Source organism: Furipterus horrens, unplaced genomic scaffold (genome assembly GCF_987537825.1).
Source record: "Furipterus horrens unplaced genomic scaffold, mFurHor1.1.pri manual_scaffold_2, whole genome shotgun sequence".
Taxonomy (NCBI): Eukaryota; Metazoa; Chordata; class Mammalia; order Chiroptera; family Furipteridae; genus Furipterus; species Furipterus horrens.
This window is the reverse complement of record NW_028327172.1, coordinates 71,935,192-71,956,233: the sequence shown is the minus strand read 5'-3', so window position 1 is coordinate 71,956,233 and position 21,042 is coordinate 71,935,192. Positions and strand designations below refer to the sequence as shown.

Sequence of the window (21,042 nt, the reverse complement as noted above, 5' to 3'; positions counted from 1 at the left end):
GCCCTCTACAAACACGCACACCTGACCTTTATCCCATTTTACAGAGAAGGGGACTGAGGCTTAGAGAAGGCTCCAGGTGGCAAGTCAGCAGTGCAGCTTCAAACCTAACTCAGAAACTGTGCCTCCCACCCCACACAGCTGCCTCCGGGTGGCTGAGCCATCTCCTGGAAACACAGCCTGTGGAAATGGATGCAGAATCAAGAGTCCATGCTGGGCTCCAGCCCATCAGCTCTGGAAGCTGAGGACACAGGGAGGGAGTGTGAGAGGGACCCAGGCCGTCCTGAGCTGGTCTGCCTTGGCAGAAGGTAAAGCCTGCCCTGATTCCGGGAAGGTATCCCTGCATGCCCACTCCAGGCTGTGCATTCGCCCTGGTTTAGAGATGCCCCACATCCTGCCTGAATTCACAGGTGGGCCAGGATGCTCCTAAGGCCCCAGGATGTCACAGGCTGTTGAAGGGGTGTCTGCTGAGCACAGCATGACTTGGCCTGGTGACAATGTTAAGTGGCTGCCAACTGTCAATGGCGCCCCCACTGCCGCACACAATCAATGCAAGTACTGACAGCAGGCCCAGGCAGGGGCTCCCCTCGGAAGACCACTCCCAGGGACAAAGGCCAAAGACTGCCAGCGCGCACTACCATAGCTCTCTGTCTTCTGAAAAGGCAGTTTAAGGTGCTCCAAGAAAATGACTGCATTTTTCTCCTACTTCAAAATCAGGAACTCAAATGAATAAACAACACACAAGTAAGTCTACGTGGGAGGATCTCTATCATCTCTTCTAGCTGCGTCACTACCATAACACGAGCATTAGAAGGGCTGAACAGCCCCACCCCAGGAAGCTGTGCCATGTTCAGGGAAACATAAATTGTGTGCTTGAGAGAGCAGCAGCTCTGCGGTTCATCAGTGCGCTGGCTTCGTTTTCTGTCCCTGGTTATTTAGCCATAATGGGCCTGTGACCGCTTCACTCCAGCCTGCTGCAGAGAGCGGGGGCTGGGGCAGGCCGGCTGCCAGGAGAATTGTGCAAGATGGGACTCCTGACTCCCGCTAAGCACCTGCTGATAACATGAGCTTCTTCCCCAGGAACCCAGATGTGAACAAACAATGACAGGGTCCCCAGCTGCTGACCGGCCACAGTGGTGGGGTAGGCATAGATCAGAGCTGCAGACAGGCAGAAGCCACCAGACACAGACACACACACACATGCACTTACTTCTCTCACCAAGGGCAGAAGGAAGAAGAAAATAGCTAATTTGGTGACAGCAGGATCAGCTATTCCTACGTAAAAACCTGAGAACATGGAAGGACCTTTGGGTAGGTTGCTGAATAACACAAAAAGCTAGGGTTCTCAATAAATTAGGTAACATTCCTTCAGTACACTAGGTTTATAAAGTGCTTTCCTCTGCATTTGGTTTCATCTTCACAGCAATGCTACATGTTATGTGCTACTGTCTTTATTTAACAGGGAAAAGGAGAAAACAGAGCAAGTAAGCTCTTGCAGGGCTTCAATCACCCTCCTGGCACTTCTAGGAGCTGTGGCCCTGAGCAAGTAGCTTAACCTCTCAGACCTTCAATTGTTCTATCTGTAAAAGTGCCTCTCCTCCAAATACTTTTTGAGCATCTACTATGTATCAGGGAACATGTTGGGGATACTGCTGTGAGCAAGACAGGCAAAATGTTACCTTCATGCAGTTTACAGGGAATGGGGGGAGACAGACAACTAAGAAATGAATAGAATATGCGTCAGATGATGCAATGTGCTGTAGAGAAAATAAAGGGAGGGGGGCTTACAGAGGCTGTGCATGTTAGAGTAATCAATCAAGGAAGGCTTCAAGAGAAAGTGACATTGGACCAGAGACTGAAGGAAGTGACCCATGCAGATTTCTAGGAAGATCTTCCAGGAGGGCAACAAGTGCAAAGGCCCTAAGGCAGCCCCCAAGCAGGCCTGAGAAGCAGCACTGGAGTGGGCAGACGGGCACATTAAAAGCAAAGACAGAGTGACTGGAGCAGGAGGAGGGCAAAATGATGGCCACCAGAGGGCTCTGCTTGGGTTTAAAAAGATCATGTCAGACAATACAGGGCAGAGAGGCATGGGCTGAGGCAAGAAATCAGTGAAGATGCTAATAATGAATTTTTCAGGCCAGACATGGTAGCTTGGTCCAGGGTAGAAGCAACTGTGGTGAAAACGGTCAGATACTGAGTGTACTTTGAAGGTAAAGTCAACGTGATTTACCAGAAGATTGGAATTGGAGTGAGAAATAAGAAAACAGATTAAAGGCTCCTAAAGCTTCTATGTCCTCAGCAAGTAGAAGCAGGGAGGTGCCATCTGGGGAGGTGGGGAAGAGGCCAGGGAGAAGGGAGGTGGAGTGGGGAAGTTTGGACATGTGAAATTTGAGATCCTACTGGATGTCCTCAGCAGAGCACCCAACACTGAGCAGGCAGTTAGAGGGATGAGTCTGGTTCAGGAAGAGCCAGGCTGCAGACGGAAGTGTGGGAGCTGTGGACACTGAACACCTCGAGGCTGCTAAGGAGCACAGAGAAGGGGGCTGAGAACTGAGCCCTGGGGTGACTTAATGTTTAGATCATGGGAAGGGAAGAGGAGTCAGTGAAAGAGACTAAAAAGATATGAAAGAAGAAAACCAGGAGTACACTGTCTTGGAAGGCAAGTGCAGAAAATGTCCTAAGAATGAAGAAGCTGACCATTTGATCTGGCCATGTGTGGGTGACTGGAGGGACTTGAGGTAACAGTTTGGTACAAGGGGCAAAGATCTGAGTAGGTCTCAGAGTGGAAAGGAGTAGAGAGACCGGAGACCACACGCAGGCAGCTCTTCTCAAGACAGGACTCAGAGGCTGAGAGTCTATGCTGAAATCCCAGTTCTGCCATTTATCAGCTCTGTGACCTTGGGCAAGTTACTTAATCTTTCTGTGTCTCAGATTTCACAGAAAAACGGGGACAATAATTGTACCTAATGAACTGATACATGGGAATAATGCCTGATACATACTAAATACTATGCAAATATTAGTTGGCATCATCATCCATCATTTGTTCCGAGAAATGTGTTATTAAGCAATTCTGTCATGTGTGAATATCATAGAATGTACTTACACACCTAGATGGTATAGCCTACTATACACCCAGGCTGTATGGTGTAGCCTATTTCTCCTAGGCTACAACCCTGTGCAGTGTGTTACTGTCCTGAACACTGTAGGCAACTAACGTGTTGCACTACAACCTTCCAATGGCTATGACATCATTAGGCAATAGAAACTTTTCAGCTCCATTATAATCTTATGGGACCACCGTTGTATATGTGGTCCATCCATCACTGAGTGACACATTGTTAGGTAATGTATAATTGTATTATAAAAATAGGGTCAGAATTAGAACACAAGGACAAGTGTTTTGTTTGTTTAGGCAGTTACTGAATGTGTGTATTATAGGGAAAAATGTACCGGGAGAAGGAAGGAAAAGGAACTGATGGAGAGAGAAGCACCAGCTGGGATTGGCCTTGGACAGGGCCCAATGTGGAGGTAGGAGTTTGGGCAAATTCTCAGGGGATCTCAGTGAAATGGAAAGAATGTCATCAGCTAAGGAGTCAGGACACGGGAGGAGCTGCTGGAAGTCTGAAGAGAGAGAAGCTATAAACTAGCTGTCCAGGAGGGTAGAACAAATTCATGAGAGGACCGTTGTGTGACCCCAGCAGCACAGGGCCCATCTGTGGTCAGTCACAGGTCTGGCAAGGAGATGAGTCAGGTGCAGGTACAGGGCTGGGGGCTGCTGGATTAACCAGTGCAGGGAATCTGTCAGGCCAGTATGACAAAGTGGGAAAAAGACAATGTGAGGATTATATGAGATTACAAAAGAAAAGTGCTGGCACAGGCCCTGGCATCTGAAGCGCTGCTGTTATTCTAAGAGCTTCAGTGGCCTGTCCCAGGAATGCCCTCCCCCACACCCACCTTCCCCGTCGGCAGCACACACACAGGCTTCAGGATCTGAAAACTGCCGGACTCTCAATTCCGCTCTTTCTACTGAGCCACACGCTTCCCTTTTCAGTTTGTTACTGTCACATTTCCTGGGCTAAGATGTGACAAGACGACACCTCTCCTGCTTGTCTCGGAGAGTAAAGAAGCCCATATGCGTGCAGGCTGGTGCCCACACCACGTTCCTTCCAAAATTCAGGGCAGAGGCAGCCCCTCCAGTCTTGAGGAAACACTGGCTTTCCAGGACCTGCCCTACAATGACACAAAGCTGCCAGGAGCTCAACCACCACCTCCTCTCACTGAAGAATAGCGGGGGACACAGAAAGAAGAAGGGCCTTCATTGGATCTTGTTACTTAACCCCAACAGCCCACTGCCCTTCTTAACAGTTTTAGAGTTAAATTAATAGTGGTCAAATCTCCAGCACAGCAACTTGGTTTTAACTAGTTGACTTGAAGCAGGTTCAAAGAAAGGACAACGATGATGACTAAAGAGAAATGAAGGAACCTGAAATTCCTGTAAGAGGGTCCAAAAAAAAACAAAAGGCTTTTAAAGTTATTATAATGCACAAATATAGTTAACAGCAACACACATTGTTACCGGACAGGGGCCTGGCCCTGAGTGGGTCTGCCTAGGGCCAGCTATAGTGTGTGGGTTCTTGACTTCGGGTAGGAAAGATTCACAACACGAGCCCAAGTGACTATGAGGATGTGTTTATTAAAGCTGGGACAGTGAAACAAGGAAGGGCTTAGCACAGAAGCAACAGCAGGAGAGCCCGGGCTGGGCTGCCTTAGCTCATGCAGAAGCCAGAGGAAAGGGGGCCTTGGGAACAGGTTCAGGGACTCAGCCCAGGACAAGCTGCCAGCTGCTCACTGCCTTAGAGTTTAGGAGACTTGTGCCTATAAAGAAAAAAGTGGGGAAGAAGGGAAAGGAAATGGTGCACTTGCTGGATCCTTTGTCTTGAGTTTTTCTCTCTCTCTCTTTTAGGCAAGGAACCTTAGGGGAGGTCTCAGGGAAGGGTTTCAGCAGAATAGTCATTAGTTTTCCAGGTGTGCCCTTGCAGGGTCACGGTCTCCACTGCCTGGTCAGCTCCAGGGCAGGGGATCTGGCATCACCCACCTGGTTTTGCTGCTTTTCTGGGCCCTGAGCTGAAATACAACTGAGGCCTAGATGTTGCCTCTGGGGAGGTGACCTTCTGTATCTGGCTGTAAACTGCTCAGCTCTTGCATGCAGTTACCTGTCTCAGTTTCCCTGTTCCACTTGCCAAGGAATTTTCCTAGCTTCTTACTATCCTGTCTCAGCACCACACAAACTGAAACCAAAGTTTTTCCAGGTGGTATGTGAGCTCATTATGTGCAACACACTCTGATAATCTTTTCTGTTTTATTTCATTAGGAAAAAATTGCCAATTGCAATCCAGTCAAAGGGATTTCACAATCAGTTAATGAGCTGTGACCTGCAGTTCATAAACACTGGATTAGGAAGATTTCCCACCATTACGGGCTACTAAATGGTTAAATCAAGTTCTCCAGAAAAGCTGGGGAAACACTAAGTTGTGAGGTCTGCATACCAAACAGCACATAAATTACATGTTGAAGAAGTGCTAGGATTAGTTGTACTCCAGGAGACAGAACCTGAACCAGTGGGTAGAAGTTATAGGGAGCCAGACTGAACTGCTTTTTGGGGAGGGAGCTCTCTATTTCTAGTAGAAGCCAAGAGACAAATGGAATGCTGTGAAAGGGAATCAGGAAATAAATGAAAGAGATGGACTCAAGAGTGACTGAAGTTTCTTTCCACTCTGACAGTCTTTTCTACCCTGATGAATGAAATGCAAATAATGTTGAAAGCCTTCAGAAAAGTTACAAGCTCTTCTAAGTACTGTCATTCCTTAAATGGCAATTCTTTATCCAAATTTGCAGGTTCCTTCAACTTTGTCTGCTATTCAATCAGGTACTTTAGGATAGCAGGTACTAAAAGTAAGCATCGTTAATTTGCCATGTTGTTAACAGCTCAACTCTGTGACAGCTCAAGGCTGAGATAAGGTTGTGGGACATTTTGTGAAAACTAGCCAACTGTATGGGTTAATCTTTTTAAGGCAGTGCTTTGCTAACTTTTCCATCTCAAATACAGCAGAATGAGTGAACATTGATCCCCAGAGGCCAGGTCTGAGGCAGATTTACTGGCTGCAATAATAAAATTTCATTTGCCTCCTCCTTTGTCTTAAAATGTCAAGCAATGGCATATAACATTAGCCCTTGTTTACTTTTGATGTGACAGGTATTGTGATAAAGGCAGCTGTGGCTCTCACTGAATGCTGACAATACTCCCATGCCACAGGCACTACTGAGTCACAGGCTCCCAGCTTAGAGGCCAGAAACGAGGTTTTGAGGGGTTTTGAGAGGTGATGTAACTTGCCGAGGACCACAAAGGGACAGACTCAAACACAGACAGTGGTTCCAGAGCTCCGCTCTTAGCCACTAAGCTATGTTGAATTCTCCTCTAACAAACACGTACATTTGTTTTGATATTCTCTAAATGCTCTTTCCCCCAAATCTTTGGGGGAAATGTGACCCTTGAGGAAGAGGCACACACCCACCCTGGACTCTGCCTATACCCTGCGGAGCACCGTGAGAGCAGAGGACCACAGCTCTCCCGGGACTCATCCGCCTGTCCTCACACCGTGGTGCCCAGGCATGAGCTAACAGCCCCTTCTCTCTTAGACCCGTAACACAGTCTTCATGTTCTGTTTGGTATGATGTTCATTAGCAACCAAGAAGATATCAGAAGCAGTGGTTGTTTGTGGCATCTTTAAAATGAAAAATTCGTCTCTAAGCTAAATTACACCAAGTTAATTACAGAGCCTGGCTGATGGCAGACATACTGAGACAGAAGGAGAGGTAATGACTGAATTATTGAGCACACACAGCCTCACACACCCAAGAACGTACATCGGGGCCTTCTCAATCAAGGGAGCTGGGGGCTCACCTGCCGAGAGGGTCAGTCTCAGAAAGAGGTGGGCAAGCTTGCTCATCCATTTTATTCCACAGTGCTGGGGACCAGCTAATCAGTCATTCACTCACCATTCATTCACTCAGTTCCTCACTGAGCACCTAGCACATGCCAGGCACAGATGAACTATTATGAATAGGCAGACTGACTGACAGACTGTTTCACCTGGTAAGTCACCGATCACCAAATACAGGAAAACGGCAATGCACTAGGGCTGTCCTGGCAGTGGGGATGGAATAATAAACAACGCGAAGTCTCACCTCTGAAGGAACACCCGTTCTAGTGGAGGGAAACAGACAGAGAAGAATAAATCTGTAAAATGTCAATGAGCGAAGTGCTATGAAGGAACTCAAAGCAGCGTAAGGTGACGGAGAGTAGGGTATGTGCAGTAACACAGAGGGTTACAAGGGGTCGTGTCTGTGATTAGAGAGCAGAGGCCTGAAGGAAAAGCAGGAGCAGGCCTGGAGCAGACTGGGGGAAGAGGGGGACCCGGCAGAGAACAGGGTAGCAGGGGATGGAGAGGGCAGAAGTCCTGAGGTGGGAGCAAGCCCGGAAGGTTTTCGGTAATGCAGTGGACTGGAGCATGCTTCTAACGTGAGAGGGAGAGCACAGGGGGCCAGAACATCAACCCGGAAAGGATTCTCCAAACCCACTGGTAAAAGTCTCAAAGCCTATTATTTGTGCTTCACTATAGGCTTTGACTGCTGCCAAAATTCAAATATTCTGAAAAAGAAGCAGGCAGTAAACTGAGCTACTATCAAATATTTACAGAGCAGCTTGTCTGTGTTCTCAGGAGTCTCTGTAGGGTGGGTTTTGGGGGAGGAGAAGGAGAATGACCCCAGCAGACAATGAAGTGGAGTCTGTCACTGAGTGATAAATATGTGAGCTTTAATTTCAATGCCACCTTTCTTTTTGCTGAATTTCAAGCTGGTTTACCAAATGGAATAGTCAATAGGGACGGTTTGGGCAAAGGGCACAGAACAAGGCTTTTTTGCTTCCTGATTTTGCCAGTGGCCCGTTCTGCAGGCTCGTACAGTGCCCCAGGTCACAACGAGCTAGGTCCCTGAAGACCACGCTATTGCTCGGGCAAACCCAGCCACCCAAATGAGGAGGGTTCTCCAAGCCACCTTCAATCCGCCTCCCCTCATTATCCCCACCACACTCCTGTCTAATAGCTTATTGGGGGCTGATTACTTTCCGTGTGCACTGACTCTTGGTTCTATATCCCACCCCACCTCCAAATGAAATAAATGCTGCACAGACACACATGCACCCCAAACCCAACCCTGCAGGCTCTCCCTGCCATCACTGATGTCCTCAGTGTCTCTCACCCATATACCTTCCTGCCTCCAACCTCCTGATTCCTCAATCTTCAGACAGTGACTTCACTTAAACCAAGCTTTGATCTTAGTGCTCTAACTGCAAAATAGCGCCCCGTGCCAACACACACAGTGTGGGCTTCACTGGCCTTCAAGCCCTGTGGGCCAAGCATAGCCGTGTCCCCCACGTCATGTCAAGCAATCGAACTTCTGTCCCTTGGCACGTAGTAGCAGAATAAGCCTACACGTGCCTCTGACCAAGTCTTTTCATCTTGGCCTTCTATACTCTCGCCACTGAGAAAACTCCCCTGATCCCTAGTTAAAATCGCCATTTTGCCTATTCTTATGCCTTTAAAATAGCCCTTCTTCTGTTCTGCCTTTTTAAAGAGTTAACCATCTTTTGTCCACCTCCCCCACAAAGGGTTCAGTATTTGCTGAACAGACAAGCCTATTCTTCTAATGTTTGGGGGTTTCCCGGATGCCTCCCCTCTCCCCTACTCCTTACCCAAACTGTTCCCCAAGTCCTCCCAGTCCCTTATCCTAAACATCTCCCAAACATGCCCCCCTCACCTATCCCCCCCACCACTAAGTCAGGCCCTCATCTTCATTCATGAGGACCCTATAACGGCCTCCTAACCTGTGTTTCCCCACCCTACATAGTACAAACATTTCCAAATCCTTCTAAAATCACTGCCCGTGGAAACAGGGCAAAGGATGCTACAATCTGCCCATCCCACACACTTTCCCTTTACCAGCAAAACAGAATGTGGTGACAATTGTGGAGAATCACTGTAGAAGCAAATGTGAGAGATGTATACATCTTCTTTAACAAAAAGGTATAGATGGCTCATTTAAACCTCATCTATGTTTTAAAGTCTCATTGTTGGAAATTCTTAAGCTAAAATACATTCCTGCTATAAACATGCATTCCTTTACACTTCACGATTAACAACCAACCAAATTATGCTAAACTAACAATTAGAAAGCCAAGCTAACAGTCACTGATAATTAAATGTCTAGCATCCTAGCAATAAAAAATTGTCATAAATTCAGGATGAGTTTAGAGCACTGCTTCTAAGATCTACAGGAACTCCAACTCCACAGGAGCCGGAAAGGTACCACCGCTGAGTGCGGCAAGGTAGCAGAAGTCCTAGAGTCATCCATAAACTCCCGCAGGGCAGTAATTTAACACCAATCACATTTTGGGAACTTTTAATACTGTCTTTGTGATAACTGGTAGGTGGCCTGTAGTCATACCTTAAACTTGGAAATCTGTGGAATTTTGAGTCCCACACCTATAGAAATTGATACAAGGACTTGTGTGTCTGAATGGGATCACTATTCTGCCATTTTAGAGAAGCCTTTGAGTAGAGACTGAGCCTACAAAAGCCCTGCTATAGAAGGCAAATCTGATTCAATAACTACCCAGTGTGAATTTCCAGAGGGGCTTCCACTGCTCGACCTGGCCCCTGCCCCCTTTCAGCCCCCAACCTACCTGAGGCCTTCAAGTACGGCCACAGCAGCACTCCATGCAGTGACCTCCCAGGCGTGGTCCACACAGCTCCCGCTGACCTCCCAGGTCTATCCACGCAGCTCCCGCTGACCTCCCAGGTCTATCCACGCAGCTCCCACTGACCTCCCAGGTCTATCCATGCAGCTCCTGCTGACCTCCCAGGTCTATCCACACAGCTCCTGCTGACCTCCCAGGTCTATCCACGCAGCTCCTACTGACCTCCCAGGTTTATCCATGCAGCTGTCTGAAACGCCCTTTCCTACCTCTTTCTCCCAGTCACTCCTTCCACTTGGCAAACTCTTCTTTCAAGAGACATTTCAAAGGTCACATATTCTTGAGAGTATTTGGTGACTTTCCAGTCTCTCAAGTGAGTGAGGACTCATCCCTGTGCTCCGTGACACCTGGTAACCAACTCCACCACAGAGAGCACCATGCTGTATGAAGATCACCTCACCCAGTATTCCCACAACAATCTTTGCTGATAACTCATCAGAGTGACCCACCAAACCGGTATCACAAAAAAACTTCAAATTCAAGATCACAGAAAAGCTGTTTTAATCTGAAGCCATAGTGCACCAAAAATAAAGCTGAAATTTCAGTATACCCTTTAGTTACCTTGAATGAAAGGCCTGAGGAGAATGGAGACTATCACTCAACTAAGACAGATTATCTGTTTCAGATGTGTTTTTGTGTATACGTATTTCCACTAACAAACACAAAAGTTTAGTTCAAGGGTGAGGTAAGAAAAGCAAGTAGGTTTTAGGATAGGAGTTAATGTGTTTATAAAGGAAAGCCGTGTACTAATGTTTAGTGTGTTTCTTTTTTCCCCTGTAGGAAGTCAGTCTTCTATCAGCCCAGAACCAAGTTTCATTCATGATTTCCTAAGCTAAATGTTGCACACATTTTTATATCAAAATATTGACAGAAGAGCTACTTGGAAAGTAGCAAGGGTATTATAATTTTAGGTGATTGCATATTAGTTATTTACTCATTCATGTTCCAAATGAATAGTGATCCACCTCTGTATTGTAAGAGTTGATATTCTGGAATTTAGAGGAAGAAATCAGTCCCTGTACCATTTCCCAGAACAGAATATTCACTCTAAGTATGCCTTTGTGAGCCGGACAGTTATTTTACTGCACTTGGAAAATCAAAGCCACCACAATCTGCCAAGGAAGCCAACAGTGAAAGAAACAGTTGTCTTACAAGCCACTTCAATGTGATGTCAACAATGCTGTGGGATCTCTACCAGGTCTGGGGCCCAGATGCTGCAGTCTCTCCATGGACCACGCTCGGAATGTGGGATTCATCCAGGTGTGCAGGAGGTGGTCATTAACAGGTTTAACAAAGGGAGTGAAATGATATGTCAAGTGTTTTTAAAGATCTCTCTGGGTCTAAAGTGATGAAAGAATGGAGGGAAAGTAGAAGCAGGGCAGCCCATTCAAAGGCCTTTGCAGTAACCAAGGCAATGACAGGGTCATTGGACTTGGAAGGTAGGTGTAGAGGGCAGATGAATGTAAGAAGCATCACTAGGACTTGGTAATTTGGAGGAAGAAAAAGGTGAGTGACTCCCCAGTTTCTGGATAACAGCTGTTCACCTTAATGAGATGGAGGGAAGGGAGATCTGGAAAGGGGCTGTGGTAGAAGGAGACCAAGAGTTAATATTTGGACTCATTAAGCTTGAGGTGCCCATAATATATACAAGTCTGCTAAGTGCTATAAAAGGTATACAGGTACTACAAAGTACAGAGACGACATGTAGAGTGATAAATGCCTTGGGCCATTCTCACTGGTGACCCTTCCTGACCTCCTCCCGGGTGCTCTATGTCCACCTCTGTGCCAGCCAAGGTGGGGTGCACAGGAGGAGCTTATGGGGCCAAACTTGGCCAGCACACGTGCAGGCTGCTGCCTCAGTAGTAACACAGGTACCAGCCTTGTAGCTGAGAAAAAAGCAACTTTTAACAGTAAAATGGTGTTTGCATCACACCACAATGGGAAGTAAAAAATGTAGCCTATTTCCTTCAATTACAGGCATAATAGGTTTGCTGATTTCTTGATTCTGATGTCTTCAAGGAGCTCCACTTGAAGGCTCTTGGTATCTCTAGTCCTGCACCCAGACAGGAATATTATTTCAAGTACCAGCTATTCCAGGGGGTTCCAAGTTAGAGTCTCCTCTACAGAAATGTTAATCTAAGGTGGCATCAGATGCAGAAGGAGGTCTCTCTTCAACAAAAAGACCAGAAAAGACGGTCTATTTTAGGAAAACAATGACTCACTGAAATCACATCCTGCTCTTAAGTTAATAGGCCTCCTTCTGTACTAAGCTTGGTTTCCTATGATGATGAGTCTATTTTCCAATTCCTCCATCAAAGGAGAAATCAAAATGTCATTCAACAATCTGCTTTCTAATTAAAAGTCGAGCCATTGTTTTAAAAAAATCACATTTAACGAAACAATTACACATGGCAATAAAGCACTGTGCTCTGTCGCCTTAATTGATAGAACCATTTGCAATTATGAAAGGAGAAGGGAGGGAAAGAACATCATTAGATATAGCTAGATTAAGCTGATCAACCCCCTATTAGTGTCTTCCAGTTTACTCATAGAATAAGACAGGGCAGCATTAGTGTAAATTAATTAAATTTCCTGAATTTAAAAAAGCCCTAACAAAAATAAGACAAGACTGACTGGAAGGTCTTGGGAAGAAGAGATCCACAGATACCTACTTTTTCAAGAAAGCTGCCTAGCTGGCTGGGGTGGGGGGAAACACAACGGTCAGACTGCATCTCTCAACAGAAAATGAAGGCTCCCCTCTCTGAAAGGAACACTGGGGGTGGGTAAGAGACAGGTGAGAGCCAGAGTACCCAGGTTTTGCAATGGCAGCAGTGGCTTTCAAGGAGAAGGACCAAGATGGTGCAAGGGAGAGAAAAACCCAACTCCATTCGCATTGACGACATGACCTTATGCAAGACTCTTAGCTGCCGAGTCTGTTTCCTGACACAAAGAAGTTACCATTTTCTCCTGCCTGTTTGCTAGGACTGGTGGAAGAAAATCTGGTGATGTGTGGAGAAGTGCCCTGTCAAAGGGGAAGAACCCTACAGCTATAAGAGACAACTATGGATTGCTGTTAGGTAGGAAAGGCTGGGACAAGTCCTCTAAGAGGGTGGTGACCCAGAAAACTGGTAAAATTAGTAAGGAATATCTTTGGGATAGTTAACAAATGCAGTAAACAGTTTGAAAAAAGGAAATTGCTGACTCATTCATCTAAAGCAAAAAGGTTTGGAGCAAGGAGGTGAGTTAAAATGCAACTGTCCAACCCTGGCTGTGTGGCTCAGTTGGTTGGAGCACCAATTCGCACACCAAAAGGTTGCAGGTTTGATCCCCAGTCAGGGCACATACCTGAGTTGCAGGTTCGATCCCTGGGTGGGGCGTGTATGGGAGGCAACTCATCCATGTTTCTCTCTTTCTTTCCCTCTCTTTCTCCCTCCCTTGCCCCCTCTCCCTTTCTCTCTCTCTAAAATCAGTAAACATATTCTCAGGTTAGGATTTTAAAAATGCAATTGTCCATTGATTGAAGCAGCTTGGAAGCTTGGAAGATCATACAGATGGATGCCAGCAGATAGGAGGGACCACAACCTCAGCAGGACCAAACGCTGACCTCGTGCAAGCCCCACTGAACACCAGCCACAGGGAGGTGGAGGTAGGCTGGGAGCCATGCTCCCGTGGTCACTGGTTTCCTGACCTGCCTGTCACCTCCCTTCCCTTCCAGCTTCTGGATTATTGCTCTGAACATGGGCCCAATTGCCCATGAAAATGAAAAATCAGATACAAAAGCATTGCTATTAGCTTCATTTCACCAACAGTCAAAACACAAAGGACAACTTGAGAAGATTAGCAGTTTCTGATGAATGCTCAAAGACCAGAACCAGCTTGAGAATGAGCGGGGTGGTGGAGGTGGAGGGAGCCCACACAGCAGCGGATGGTCTCGCGGGGAGGCTGACTCACTGTTTCTTTAATAAACATTTATGGAGCATCTACTGTGTCCCAGGCACAATTCAGGTACACCCTTGAGGATCTTCCTGGGAAAAGGCACAAACAGGCAACTATAATCCAGTGTGGAAAGCTAGGATGGCGAGGTCACAGAGAAGGAGCCCCACACTCAGTACAGCCATGGAGCAGAGCAGTCACATGGGCACAAATGAAAACGTAAGAAGGAGGCAGTATTATGGGGTTTGAAAAGCAGGAGAAATCACTGCCAGCAGGAGGGAACCAAAAAGGCTTCATTTCCAGTGAGGCAGCATTTGAGAAAGGCCCTGGCCAGGCAGGGTCGGGGATGGGGGTAAAATAGCATATATAGAACTAGACATGTCTGAGGAAGGCAGGGACAGTAATCCCTCCCCACACACCATTTCCCTCGTAAGAGAACTTTAGTAGATGCAAATTTACTTCTACTTACCTTTTCTTCAACTTCAAGAACTGCTGTTTCAATAGTTTCAGCAAACCGATTTCCAGTAGAGGTGACTGTTATTCCTGTTGAGAAATCAGACAAGGTATATTAATAGGTTTGGGGGTCTACCCCTCTATGCACCCCTTTTCTGGGATGCCCTTCCAAGTCCATGCTGAGAGGGCAATCACAACTAAGTGACTTGGGGGTGGACACATCACATCAGCCACACTGCCCTCCTCTCTCCTTCTCTCATTTGGGAATGAACACCTGTAAACTCAGGCAGGCAGTCCTGAGCCCTGATCCAGAGAAACACACACACACAGACAGGCAGGAGATGAGCAGGACCACGCAGCCCTGAGTTAGAAATGCCTTCCTGCTCCAGGTCCCAGCAAGCAGGTCAAGCTTTGCTCCCCACAATTCCTGAGGCTCCCACAACAAACCGCCTATTAACTTAAGCTGGAATGAGGGCATTTTTGTTCCTGCAACAAAAAACCTTGATTTAAGAATAAAATATACAAAGTAGAAACAAAAGGAGAGGGTGGAGAAAGAAGCTTCTGAAACAAAGCCTTGGAAAAAATGAAAGATGAGAAAGTGACCTGGCCTGCTGAACTACTACTGTCCCATAATATCTGAGAGGAAAAGAAGACGTGTGAGAGCTGGAGAACAGACCCAATAAACAATTCATAAAATCCCAGCAGTATTAACTATTAAGATGGAAGCCCAGATACTGAAGAAAAGGGGCTCCTAATATGGGCATTATGCATAACAAAGCAAATAAGAATTTCATTGAAAAAACAAAGGTTAGAGAGTGGTAAGTGCCCACAGCAAGCAAGGAATAACTGAGTAACTATACAATGCCTATCGTTACTAATATAAGAAGTGTAATAACTCAGTCTTGATTTATTGTGCTGCCTTTTTTCTTTTTTGTCTTAAACAATGAGTGTTTTATTTGCTCATGGTTTAGTGGGTCCGCAGTTAGTGCTGGGCTCAGCCAGCCGGTTTTTCCTCTGGTCTTGCCTGGCCACGGCCACCCTGTGCTTCAGCTGAGCTGGAGGTGGACCAGACACTAGTGTCTGGTACTGGCTGTTTGTGTTGCCGTCACAGTGTACTTTAGTATATGTGACCATTTCTTCCCTGAGATCTTCAAAGATTTGTGCCCACTATCTCCTTGCCATATGTTTATATTGGTACTTGAGTTGGTCAACCATGAACTGACCTCCTACAGGGCTTCAAGAATCTAACCTTTTCTAGTCCCTTCTACTAGGGAATGATGATTTGGTAAAATTCAGACATGACGGTGTGTGAAAGGGAGGGGTGGGAGGCAGTGCTGGAAAGGAGAAGGTTCTTCAGGGGGCCCTGAATACCAAGTTAAATTGGATGGACTTATTCAAGCAGCGTAAGAGTCAAAACAACTGTAGACTAATCCCATGTTCTCTAAGAGATAATTACCATTCAGAAAATGTAGGAAGTTAAAATTGGACTGCAGATGGAAAAATAACACCCAAATCACAAGGATGGAAGCAGTCAAATGAAAATTAAGTCGACAGCAAGCAGTGACCTTACTGATAGGACCCTTTGCCTGCGGCTATTTGGCTCATTAGCTGCAGCAAAAGCTTCATAAGTTTTCCTGGTTTCTGGGCCTTCTAAGCAGCTCGGTGCTCCAGGGGCTCACTGGAGCATCAGCTTTCACTCAGCAGGGCACAGAATAGTGGCAGGAACACCAGCTGGCCTACAGAACAAGCTGAAGGGCAGCTCTCCCGTCTGCTTGCCCAGACCTGGCCCCCGGAGGCTGGTGCCACATCCCATCCATCCACTCCAAGCTGCAGAGATGCCCTGTGCTCTATCTCAGCCCTGCCACTCCCTCTCTGGGCCTCAGTTCCCTCACTCATAAAACGAAGGAGGGAGGCCAGTGGTACTCAAAGGGTGGTTTGCAAACAGGTGTCATCTACCAGCTCTGCTGCTGGTTCACAAGATAAGCACAGAAATTGAGAGCCTTCGAAGCTTTTATAGACTTGATATTGCTACACACGATCAGTAGACCTGCCTTACTAAATGGAGCACAGACTGGTATATGAGTTCCCTGCAGCTGCTGTAATAAACTACCGCAAACTAAGTGGTGGAAAACAATATAAATGTATTATCTCATAGTACTGCGGGCCAGAAGCCCCAAATCAAGGAGTCGGAATGGCCATGCTCTCTTCAGAGGCTCTGGGGAGAACATGTTCCTTGCCTTTCCCAGCTTCTAGTGTCATTTCTTGGATTGCGGCCACCTAACTCCTCCACATCACTGTAGTGTGAGTGTGAGCGTGTGAGCATGTGTGAGAGAGAACTCCCTTTCTCTCTCTTAAAGGACACCAGTGATGACATTTAGGCCCACCTGGATAATCCAAGTTGATCTCATCACAAAATCCTCACCCTAATTACATCTGCAAAGATCCTTTTTCCAAATAAGGTAACATTATCTAGACACATCTTTGGGGCTACCATTTAGTCCACTACAACTGGTTCAGGTATTGTTGAACTGGTGTGACTAGTTGTACATGGGGCACACTGTACACTCACATAAGTTCACCACTGAGGAAAAAGAACACCCCCTGTCCTTCCCTCAGCTAGGATGCTGCTCCTCTACAGCCCAGAGGCCGGTGCCGGGCATGACCAGAGCCAGTGGGCAGGAAAGGAGAGGAGGCTAACAGATAGCAGGGCTGCAAAGAGCAAGTGCAGGCCTCCCTCAGCCCTTCCCAGGCTGCTCCCCCACCACCTCCGGCAGGCAGTGCAGAAGCTGTCCCCTCCCGGCCCTTTATGCCTGTCCCTCACATGGTTGTAGTTGTAAAGTGATTAAATTGAGCAGTTTTCTGTTCAAGCATGCCTTCCTCATCCCATAAAGTGCTCAGCTTTCAATGTCCAAGTCTGAAAACAGAAACAAAACATTTTAATTAAAATCCTTGTGTACCTAGCACTGCCCTGTTACTAACATATCCTCTCCCTCAACACTCCTCCTGTATCCTCCAGAGCATTCAGGAATAGCTCTTGCTAAAGGAATCACTATGTTGAGTTACTTTTACAATTCAGCATTTAAAGCCAAAATACCTGAGAATATTTGAAATCGTAACACTTGATACAGGTATAACCACAATAAAATGGGCACTCTCATCATTCAACTACTGGCAGGAGTAACATAGGTACAATCTTTCCTGAAAGCAATTTGTCAAATCCTTAAAAGTGGCTTAAAACTGTATACCCCATCTGACATCATAATTTCATCTTCAGAACTCTTCACAAGGAATAACCTAAAATGGGGACAAAACTGAACACTCAAAGGTATCCAAGGTATCCATGGCAGTGGCCTAGAGGAGACAAAGAGCTGGAAGTGAACTTAATAGCCAAGAAAAGGAAATGATTAGATAAATTAGGGTAGATACATAAAGTTTTACGCAGCCATTAAAATGACATTTTACAAAGGATTTTTAATTAAAATAACAACATGGGCCAGGCACTACCCTAAGCTTATTAGGTGCTTTGCATGTTTTTAACGCTCAATCCTCATATGAACTCAAAGAAGTAGGTATTGTCACTATTCCCACTTTACAGATCAGAAAACGGAGGCACCAGGAGTTAAGACACTCGCCCATGGCCATTCTGCTACTAAGAGACAGCACTGGGATTTCAGCCCAGCAAGCTGGCTCCCAAGTCCAAGCTCTTAAATCCTATACTAGGCTGAACGATAGCCACAAAGATATCAGGCCCTAACTCTGGAACCTAAAAATGTTACAGGATGTGCTTAAGATAAGAATTTTAAGATGAAGAGAAATCCTTGATGTTCTGGGAGGGTCCTAGAGGCCACCACAGGTGTCCTTATAATAGAAGCAGAGGGAGATTTCACTCACACACACACATACACATAAGAAAGGCATATGAAACAGAGGCAGACATTGGAGAGATGGGGCCACATGCCAAGGAATGCCAACAGCCACCAGAAGCTGGGAGGGGCAAGGAACAGACTCTTTCTTAAGAGCCTCCAGAAGGAGCATAGGCCTGCTTCCACCTTGAGACACACTTCTGGCCTTTCAGAACTGTGAGAGAATAAATTTCTGTTGTTTGAGTCACTCCGTTTGTGGAAATTTATTACAGCAGCCACAGGAAACTAATGCAAGCTTCTACATTGTATTGCTCTCAGTGCAAAAGAAAATATTCATATGTTAAGTGGGAAAAGTAGAAATCAAAATTTATACACAGTGATCTTAATTATGCATATAAAAATGCATGCAAATATAACAAAATGTTTTGTAAGTGATTATCTCTGAATACTAGAATTACGAGTAATTTCCAGCATTATGGCTTTTGGTATTTTCCCAAATGTCTACAATCAGTGTGAATTACCTATACAAAGAAAAGAAATTTTTTTTTTTAAATTAGCAACTCATGCTATTTCTGTGACTCTAATTCAGCCACAAAAATTAGAATTCAAGAGGACCAAAACTCCCTGAGAATTTTCTTAGTTCAATCTCAGAACAGCACCTGAAAAGTCAGCAACCCAGATGCTGCTGTTCTCTTAAGTGAGGCCACTTAACCTCTGGCCTCTATCAAGCCTGTTAGTTTTCAGACTCTGGCAGGAACATGATGTGACTGAAGAAGTTTCAGGCTTCGAAACAAGAGGATAACCTGAGCTGGTAAATTTTTTCCTGTCCATGGAGCTATACTTGGGGTGGGAGGTGAGAGGGAGGTTTTGATGGGTTCCCAGAACTCATCCAGCCCAAAGTGAGTGGTGGTGTGGGCCACATGCCAAGAACCAAGAGCACTGATTTATGTAGATGTTTGATTTCTCTGTAGGTGACTTCACAGAATGAAACACCCAATTAAACATGGGCTTAATCTTCCTACCCAAGTCCTGACTCCAAGACTATTTTACTTGGTTGCAAAAACCCTGCTACTATCATCCATCCAGGCAGTCAGAAGACCAAAGGCCAATTTACTGTATCCACATCATGTCCTTTGATTAATCGTATTCATATAAAGAATGAATTAACATTCTTCCCCAATGTATGGGCAGTACTGGACCAAAATAGAAAGTTGAATGCAGTTTGTGTTAAGTTTTGCATGGTAGAGAAGAAACGTACTGGTTCCCTCCAAGATCAGTCGGTCAGAGCAGTGGAGCAGGTTATATGATTTCATTCAGCTCAACCTGGAGGGTGCAAATTTGGACACTGGGTTGGAAGACCATGGTGTGGGGTTTGTCCTTCAGTCTCAAGAGTTTTCTGAGCATGCTTATTTATTCTTCATTCAGCCAATCAACATACACAAAGTACCTACTACGTGCCAGGCTGGCTTGCATTTTAGAAGGCCCTATCTCCAACATGGGATGCTTTTGGGCGGCACGGTTGGGCAGATAGGCTGCATCTTTCCTGATCTTCGTTAGTCATCTAGATCACAGGGATGCGAGCAGTGGCAAAGCATTGAGAAGAATACCTAAATAACTTGGCAGAGCTTTGAAAATGGAAAAAAACAGAAAGTGGATTAGCACAGTAGACCTTCCTACATGACACTGACATAACACTTGGACTTTAATTTTGGGTGATTACTTAATGAATACTTGAATCTCCCACTTAACCATCTACTTCACACAAAAATGTATTAACAGTTTTGGGGGATTTTTTTGTTCACCATTGGGTTTCTTTTTTTCTTTTTTTAAATTTTTTGCTCACCCTTGTATGCCTAATCTACCAGAGTCTAACCTTAAGAGGTATTCATTAAATATCTGAGACATAAATTAATACATAAATAAGCAAAGGTAATCAGTTTCCTATCTGTTAAGAATGAAAAAGCCTGGCTACATGATTATTTCCCAAAGAAAATCCCAAGGAACCAATGAGATAGGCCATAAAAGAAGGTTCACGTGTTAGTCAATTTGGGAAATGCTATATTCTGTAGCCTCCCACCCCCCATAAAAATTCACAGTGAACATTATACAATAAAGGATCTGGGAAATACTTCCAATTAAAAAGCTGCTTGAACATTCCCAAATCTAGTTAAGCACAGATGCCCTTTCACACTTAATGCTTATGGCATTACAGAGAACCAATGTTCTACGGAAATCCGGGAGAACACCCACCCAAACTCTTCATTTGTTCAAAAACATTTATTAAGCCCTTGCAATAATGACATAATGAGGACGAAGAGAGCCAACCTCTAACAAGTTAACATTTAATAGCCATGAAACTTGGTGCTTACTGACCCCCAAGATAAACGTGAAACCTGGCTCACAATCTACATTCTATAGGAGAGACCCATGTGATTAGCACAACTAGTATTAGCTGAAGTGAAAGACACTAACACACGATATACTTGTATATATACTCAGATGCATACATAGATATACATGTATACATGGACACTCACACATGAGGACAGAAAGCTGGTGAGGATGACTATTCCAGGCAGATGACTAAAGACAGTTTGGCCTTACCCAGTGGTTTTCAAAGCAGGGTCTAAGACCTCTCTGGGGATCAAAACTGTCTCCAGCTATGTTGAGATTTGCACTGACAGTGCAGAGGCAATGGTGGGTAAAACTGCTGGTGCCTCAGCAGGAATGAAGGCATCTGATTGTATTAGTAGTCATGGAATTCTCCTCTACCACACATTCATGGTTAAAAAAAGTCAAGTTCGCTTAAGAATGTTCTTGATGAAGAGATAAAAATTATTAATTTTATTAAATATCGACCCCTGAGCACCCATCTTTTTGCTGCCCAGGTGAAGGGACAGGAAGCACTCTCACAAAGCACTT

At 45.5% G+C, this 21,042-nt stretch overlaps 1 protein-coding gene across 1 annotated transcript in view; it reads right to left on the bottom strand.

Annotated features, from left to right (window-relative positions):
• LOC150018803 (uncharacterized) overlaps window positions 1–21,042 on the bottom strand; it is a 72,138-nt gene that overhangs the window by 7,671 nt on the left and 43,425 nt on the right. Inside the window, exon 5 of the mRNA XM_090267333.1 lies at window positions 14,274–14,347. Within this exon, the coding sequence (XP_090123459.1) occupies window positions 14,346–14,347 (2 nt within the window). The 3' untranslated portion in view covers window positions 14,274–14,345. The remainder of the gene's footprint in view (window positions 1–14,273; window positions 14,348–21,042) is intronic.